The 8,152-nt window shown below is 43.3% G+C and overlaps 1 protein-coding gene across 2 annotated transcripts; it reads left to right on the top strand.

The window, feature by feature from the left end:
* Positions 1-605: 605 nt before the first annotated feature.
* Positions 606-7,733, top strand: MRPL18 (mitochondrial ribosomal protein L18). 2 transcript variants are annotated; one of them, XM_082668604.1, is made up of 4 exons: positions 606-744; positions 1,270-1,456; positions 6,399-6,630; positions 7,147-7,733. In XM_082668604.1, exons 1-4 carry the CDS (start codon positions 693-695, stop codon positions 7,216-7,218), a joined length of 543 nt encoding a protein of 180 aa, XP_082524730.1. In that variant the 5' UTR covers positions 606-692; the 3' UTR covers positions 7,219-7,733. The 2 variants fall into 2 exon arrangements, with proteins under 2 accessions (XP_082524730.1, XP_082524731.1); XM_082668605.1 differs by having other exon boundaries at positions 6,399-6,481.
* The last annotated feature ends 419 nt before the right edge of the window (positions 7,734-8,152 follow it).

Here is an 8,152-nt window from a genome sequence, read left to right on the forward strand (position 1 = left end):
GGAGTTCTGTGACGGAACGGGGGGGGCGGGGTAGAGCCGTGTAAGGTAGAGCCGGGGTTCTGAGCGAGTCTTACTTGGGGGTGTATAAATCGGCGTTCTTGTTTTACTTAAATGTATGAGCTAGCTAGGAGAGCACGCGACAAGTAGCAGGCTTTGTTCCCAGGCTCACGGGTATAAGCTTCATGGGTCATGTGGGAAAGCGACAACCACCCTTTCTGAAAACTGCATCTCGCGCTGCCCCGTCCTCCCAGAGCCCAAATGGCCTGTCCGTGTGTGTCTCCGTGTGTGTGTGTGTGTGTGTCCGACAATGATCGGTCTATGCTTTGCGACCCCAGGGCCCAAATGACGCAACGAAATGCAGGCAGTGTGTTGGACGCGGGACGCCCCCGATAAGCTCGGCCCGACTTAACGGACCGTGAACCAACCACCAAGCGCGTTGCTGCGAGGTGGTTGGTTGAATCCGGCGCCTGCGTGCGCCCCAGCGTAAGCGCTGATTGGAAGAGCGGAGATGACGGATTGCCCTATCCGCCATTCAGCGGCGGGGGCTTGTTCGGGTTCGAGGCGTCGATGCCCTTACGTTTGCCTAAGGTCTTTTCCTAAGTTAATATGGCTGCGGCCGGCGAGCCGCTGGGACGTCGGTGAGGAGAGGAGGCGAGGTCTTTCCGAGGTTTTGGCTACGATTCCCCTCAGCAATGGCGCTTCGGTCGGGGTTCTGGGAGCTGTTGTCGGTTTGCAGGAACCCCGGTAATTTCATTTTCCCACGTCTCTCAGATTACTCCCGCGGGTCAGCACAATGTGCACATGCAGGTCGTCTTTTGCATTCAACATATACCATCGAAAAGTAAACGAGCTAACAGCATCGTGATGACACTAGTAGAAAATTAAGGACCAGGGTCTGTGATGACTACACCCCGTGACCGAACATACCTTTTGTCCCCCTTCCAGGGCACGAAGACTGAGGGGGAGAGGATGGAGACAAGTTAGATCATATTTTTGTTTTGTCCGTTTCGTCACCTTTTTTTTTTTTTTTTGCGGTACGCGGGCCTCTCACTGTTGTGGCCTCTCCCGTTGCGGAGCACAGGCTCCGGACGCGCAGGCTCAGCGGCCATGGCTCACGGGCCCAGCCGCTCCGCGGCATGTGGGATCTTCCCGGACCGGGGCACGAACCCGCGTCCCCTGCATCGGCAGGCGGATTCTCAACTACTGCGCCGCCTGGGAAGCCCCGTTTCGTCATTTTTTAAAGATACGTATGGTTGTTTACGTTCTTAGGGTGTCGGGTGGCAGTGCTGTCGACCAGTTCCAAGCCAGCGGTGAAGCCTGAAGCGGACCCCGAAGGAAATGAAGCTGTTGCCCCGGAGTTCACCAACCGGAACCCCCGGAATCTGGAGCTCTTAGCTGTAGCCAGAAAAGAGCGGGGCTGGGGGACAGTGTGGCCCTCCCGCGAGTTCTGGCACAGGTAATTAACTCTGCTAGGTATTGACCACAGAGCATGCATGCTGCTTTGCAAATTGTTTTCATCAGTTCATTTGAGGAACGTGCCCGGTAACTGCTGGCGACTCTCCTCTCAGGAAGCTGCCTTGCGGTGGGTCTAGGAGGGGTTAGTGGAGGGGGGCGGCAAACAATAAATACGTAGGTGTCATGGAGGAAACTGAAAGAGGATAAAGTTAGAATGGGGAACTGGTTGACTAAGACCCCTCAGAAAATAGGATGAAGCCGAACTATCTGCCAGGAAGAGCGTTCCCAGCAAGGGAAACAGCTAGGGTGGGAATGAGCTTGGCGCGTTTGGGGCACCGAAAGGCCTGTGGACCTGCAGCTCAGAGGGCCGAGAGGTGGGTAGGAGACACATCATTAGCTCTGTAAATCAAGTAAGCGCTTTAGACGCTATTCTCACTACGGTGGGAAACTATGAGGGCATTTAAAATTTGAGCCCGAATGGAAGATCATTCTGGTTCCTTTGAGGAGAACAAATTTTTAAGGGGGCCGGTGGTAGAGACAGGAAGAACGTTAGGAGTCTCTTCTTTGTTATAAAGATGGCCAGTTACTGAATGCTTTGTCTTTGCCAGGAACTATGCTAGGTGCTTTATATGCATTTTCTCATTTAATCCTTAAAAGTACTTTTTGAAGCATGTGCAGTAATTTCCCCCGTTTTACAGGAGCAGGGGAATTGAGCCTTAGGGAGACAGGAGGGGGTCAAAGAAAGGGGGCAGGCAGTTCATCGTCGAAATAATCTGAATCTTGAATCCTGAATTTTTTTTTGAAATACCCAAATTATCACTTTTACTTAATATTTGGATTATTTAAATAATTGGAGATCTGTTTCCCCCCTTTTTTCCCTATCTCTCCATTCACAGTATTATCAGTATAAAATTGGAAGTGACCTTGGAGATAATGAGTCCTACTCCTTTGTTGCGCTAATGGTTTAAGACAAGGATCAGCAAACTATGGCTCCTGGGCCAAAGCTGGCTTGCAGGCTAAATATTGGTACATTTTTTTAAAAGATTTTTAAAAATGCAAAGAATATTTTATAATGTGAAAATTGTGTAAAATTTAAAGTTCATTATCCACAAAGAAAGTTTTATGGGCACCCAGCCACCACTCATTCTTACCTGGCTGTTCTGGAATTACTGTGGCTGAGTTGAGCAGTTGACCCATGTTGTTACCTGAAAACTAGGTTCACCTCTCGGTGGATGTCAAGCCAGAAGACGCAAGCAAGCCAAAGATCAGGAGAAGGAAGGATTTATTACTTGCAGCAAGTAAGGAGAACCCCGGGGATCTTCCCCAAAGCAGGGTCACGCGGAACAGCAAAACTGCGGGAGCTTTAAGCTAAGGGTACAAGCATATTCATGAAGGGGCTTGAACAGAGGAGAATTCAGCATAGAATTGGGGCCAGGGTCGACAGAGTCCTAGCGTTAGTTGATTGAAGTCACAGGTGTCAACATAGTCATTTCCATCCTCCACCTGAGGATGGAGAAACTTAAAGACGGTATCAGATTGTTATATATTTCCCTTGAGGAGGAACTAGGACTCTGTTTTACCACTAGACTATTGTTTCTTGACTGCTTTTCCTTTGTTCCTGCATTCCCTTACTTCCCTTAAGATCATTAATTACTGAGACCTGTTCAAGAGCAGGCACTGTGGCCAAGCTTAGAGCACAAAATGGCTTAGGCCAAAAATGCTTCTCTTATGTGGAGAAAGACATGCTAGTTCTCTTTCTCCAGGGACCCACTACCCTCTCTGCTTACAATATGGCCTGCAAACCATAAAATATTTACTATCCGATCCCTTACAGAAAGAGTGTGTTGACCCCTGGATTAAGAGATTGTGATTGTTACTAGGGCTACCAGCGAAACTAGGAGTAGAACCCACATTTCTAAATCTAGTGCTTTTTATGCTATTTCACACTAAGAATCTTAGTATAATGTTTGATTTCAGTGTTTCCTTTATCATGAACTTAATTTCTAAATGTGTAATGTATACAAATGTTGTAAAATCCAAAAGGGACTATAGTTTCTGTGTATCCTTCTAGAGCTAGTCTATGCAGATAAGTATGAACTTGTATTTTTTTCATTATAAATCTTACCACATCATATATATTGTTCTGCATTCCCCCACCCACCTCCTTCACCCCCCCCAACACACACACACACACACACACACACACTTAAAAATACATCTTGGAAATATTTTGTGTTGGTGGGAACATTGGCTCTGGAGCCAGACCCCTGGACTTAAATCCTACCTAGCTTCATTACTTACCATTCATTAGTTGTAACCTTGCTAAGTTACTTAACCTTTCTGTGTCAGTTTCTGCAGCCCAAAAAAGAAAAAAAATAAGAAAGAAAGAATAATGGAATTAGTTTGAGACATGAGCTATACCTGTAAACAATTAGGACTCCCTGGCACAGTAAGTGTTCAGTAAATGTTAGCAACAGCAGCATCATAAATTGCTACTTTGTTCTTAATTATGTAAAATAACTGTTTGAAGTAACTGTGTAAAATACCGTAGCCTTATGTTTAGGTCTTTAATCCATTTAGAGTTTATTTTTGTGTACTGTGTTAGGAAGTGTTCTGATTTCATTCTTTTACATGTAGCTGTCCAGTTTTCCCAGCACCATGTATTGAAGAGTCTGTCTTTTCTCCATTGTATATTCTTGCCTCCTTTATCAAAGATAAGGTGACCATATGTGCGTGAACACTCTATGACATAAATCACAGTAAGATCCTTTTTGACCCATCTCCTAGGGAAATGGAAATAAAAACAAAATGGGACCTAATGAAACTTAAACGCTTTTGCACAGCAAAGGAAACCGTAAACAAGAAAAAAAGACAGCCCTCAGAATGGGAGAAAATATTTGCAAACGGAGCAACTGACAAAGGATTAATCTCCAGAATGTACAAGCAGCTCATGCAGCTCAATATCAAAAAAAACAAGCCAATCCAAAAATGGGCAGGAGACCTAAACAGACATTTCTCCAAAGAAGATATACAGATATACAGATTGCCAACAAACACATGAAAGAATGCTCAACATCACTAATCATTAGAGAAATGCAAATCAAAACTACAGTGAGGTATCACCTCACACGGATGGCCAGAATGGCCATCATCAAAAAATCTACAAACAATAAATGCTGGAGAGAGTGTGGAGAAAAGGGAACCCTCTTGCACTGTTGGTGGGAATGTAAATTGATACAGCCACTATGGAGAACAGTATGGAGGTTCCTTAAAAAACTAAAAATAGAACTACCATATGACCCAGCATTCCCACTACTGGGCATATACCTGAGAAAGCCATAATTCAAAGAGTCATGTACCACAGTGTTCATTGCAGCACTATTTACAATACCCAGGACATGGAAGCAACCTAAGTGTCCATCAACAGATGAATGGATAAAGAAGATGTGGCATATATACAATGGAATATTACTCAGCCATAAAAAGAAACGAAATTGAGTTATTTGTAGTGAGGTGGATGGACCTAGAGTCTGTCATACAGAGTGAAGTAAGTCAGAAAGAGAAAAAAAATATCATATGCTAACACATATATATGAAATCTAAAAAAAGAAGGTTCTGATGAACCTAGGGGCAGGACAGGAATAAAGATGCAGACATAGAGAATGGACTTGAGGACATGGGGAGGGGGAAGGGTAAGCTGGGACGAAGTGAGAGAGTAGCATTGACATATACACTACCAAATGTGAAATAGATAGCTAGTGGGAAGCAGCTGCATAGCACAGGGAGATCAGCTCGGTGCTTTGTGACCACCTAGAGGGGTGGGATAGGGAGGGTGGGAGGGAGATACGTATAGCTCATTCGCTTTGTTATACAGCAGAAACTAACACAACATTACAAAGCAATTATACTCCAATAAAGATTTTAAAAATAAAATACCGTTGCATGGCTGTTTTAATTAACTGACTGCCTATTGATTATCTTTTATGATTTCAAACAGTGTTGAAATGAATTGTCTTGTCCATGCAATTTAGCAGTGAGATTGGGCATATTTTCATGGGTTTAAGAGTTATTAATATTTTTCTTTTCTGTGAACAGTCTGTCCATCCTCTGCCTATTAAGTTACTGGTCATTTCCTTATTGATTATAGGAGGCTTTTTACATATTATGGAAATTAGCACAATATATGATTTAAAAGTATTTTTTGTTTAATTGCTTGCCTTTTGACTTTACTGTTTTGTTTTTTGTTTTTCTTAGCATGCAGAACACTTTGTTAATTTTTTTTTAAACAAAAGCCATATGATGTAGTTTGAGGTCATGTTAAATAGCTTGATATAGTTAAATAGGTTTATCTTACTTTGACATTACTTAAAACTTCTCCCATGTTGTCTTATAGTACACTTATGATTTCTGTTTTTATATTTAAATCGTTAGCTAGAAAATAAAAGCATATAGTAAGGGGACTTCTCTGGGGGTCCAGTGGTTAAGACTCCACACTCCCAATGCAGAGGGCACGGGTTCGATCCCTGGTCAGGGAACTAAGATCCCACATGCCACATGGCGTGGCCAAAAAATAAATAAAATATTTCCTTCCTTTAAAAAAAAAAAAAAAGCATGTAGTAAGTATATTTTTATCCAGTGTAGGGTCAGCAACTTAGCTTTGCCTCTTCAAATCCTTTTTTGAAGTAGATGCTGTGTAAATCTCAGCAGTCAGAAATACCAAATTTCTCCTGGATATTTGAGGCTAAGTAGAAATGTTTGGTTTATTGCTGATGATATTCTCATAAAAGCAAGGGGAAAACACCTTTCCCGAGTAAAAGCCAGGTTAAGTATGCTGAAGTAAATGAACCAGACATTACATTCTTGAGAACTATTTCGGCATTTATTCACCTGAAGTCATTTATCTTTAGAATTCTTTTATAATTTTATTCTCTCACCTCATTTAGGTTGCGAGTTATAAGGAGTCAGCATCACATAGATGCGCTTGTTGAGCATCGCAATGGCCAGACTGTGGTTTCGGCATCCACTCGTGAATGGGCCATTAAAAAACACCTTTATAGCACCAGAAATGTGGTGGCTTGTGAGAGTGTAGGACGAGTGCTGGCAGAGCGGTGCTTGGAAGCAGGAATCAACTTCATGGTCTACCAACCAACTCCTTGGGAGGCAGCCTCAGACTCGGTATTTTTGTTTTCATGTACTTAGTTAAAAGGTATTGTGTTAATTCTTGACACTAGATATGTACATAATAATAGTTCCATTTATTAAGTTCTTTCCAAGTGTCAGAGCCTGAGGTGAGTGTCCTGATGTGCATTACCTCACAGCAGCCTATAGCGTGTCAGGACTCATGTTCTGTAGGTCAGCTGAGGCTGGCTGGCCCAGTCCTTGTGGCACGGGGCAGGGTTCAAACCCACGTGACCGATTTCATAGCCATAATGTTGACCACTCTGCTTCCCTATTCATATAGTAACATCTTGTCTATAGAATATTTTAAAATGCTGCTAATCCTTGACATCTCTACATCCTCTTTTTTCTTATCTGTGTCATTATTAAGGTCACTTTCTGAAAAACCAGTGTAGGCTGGGAAGTTAGCAAGGATAAATCAGTTGTTTATTTCTCTTTCTCTTGGGAAGTGAACTATTGTCAGCTTGTGGTGTTGACTTAATCTTTTCCTTTTTTCCTGATCTTCAAAACCAGATGAAACGACTGCAGAGTGCCATGACAGAAGGTGGTGTGGTGCTGCAGGAGCCTCGGAGAATCTATGAATGAAGCAGAAGTGTTGCTTGATACTTGTAAATGTAAAGCTGTCAGCTGTTCGTTCATCAGAAGAGAGTCTCTAGACGAACCGCCAGCTTGGACGTCCTGTACAGTAACCTAACAGTGGAATGTTATTAGTAGTTAAGGTTGTCCTCTTCTCCCCTTGTGTGTGTTTGTTTTAAATCCAGGGCTAAATTCTTCTCCTCTCTGTGACGTGAGAGAAGTATTTGAGAAGAGCTGTTGCCAATTATAATTAACTATTTTTTTTTTTTTGCCGTACGCGGGCCTCTCACTGTTGTGGCCCCTCCCGTTGCGGAGCACAGGCTCCGGACGCGCAGGCTCAGCGGCCATGGCTCACGGGCCCAGCTGCTCCGTGGCATGTGGGATCTTCCTGGACCGAGGCACGAACCTGTGTCCCTTGCATCGGCAGGCGGACTCGACCACTGCGCCACCAGGGAAGCCTATAATTAACTTTTGAGGAACAAATGTTTATAAGTTAAAGAATAAAGGTATATTGTGAACTCTTATTTTCTGGTTATATGACATTTTCTCTGCCTTTGAGCTCACTGTGGCATGGGTACACATAGGTTTATGCATTTGTCACCGTGGCTGGGTTGCCGCTCAGGGTGTGGAGGTGTTTTTTTAATAAGAGATGTCAATATCAGTCAATTTATTATAAACAGTCATGTGAAGATAAAAGGGGCAAATCCTAACCTCAGTTGGGCTCCTGGATCCTAACAGAACCAGGTTTGAAAGAAGAAAGGAATGCAGTGAGGAAAGGAAATGGACAGGGTTAGTGTATGCTAAGTTTGCCATCAAGTGAAAATTTGTTAGGTAGGAGATGAAGCTTGAAGTACATTCAGGTTAATTTAAAATTGAAGTGGGGTAGATGGGAATCACGGCGGGTCTCTTAAATGAGTGGCTAAATCAAAGTAAGGTGTTAAGT

This window comes from Grampus griseus (genome assembly GCF_964374135.1).
Source record: "Grampus griseus genome assembly, chromosome: 13".
In the NCBI taxonomy this organism is placed as follows: domain Eukaryota; kingdom Metazoa; phylum Chordata; class Mammalia; order Artiodactyla; family Delphinidae; genus Grampus; species Grampus griseus.

Bases quoted from the DNA above. Each gene is read 5' to 3' on its own strand.
- MRPL18 (XM_082668604.1), top strand. From the start codon at position 693: ATGGCGCTTCGGTCGGGGTTCTGGGAGCTGTTGTCGGTTTGCAGGAAC. The intron at 745-1,269 runs GTAATTTCATTT...TTACGTTCTTAG, and splicing joins GTCGGTTTGCAGGAACCCCG to GGTGTCGGGTGGCAGTGCTG. The intron at 6,631-7,146 runs GTATTTTTGTTT...CTTCAAAACCAG, and splicing joins GGGAGGCAGCCTCAGACTCG to ATGAAACGACTGCAGAGTGC.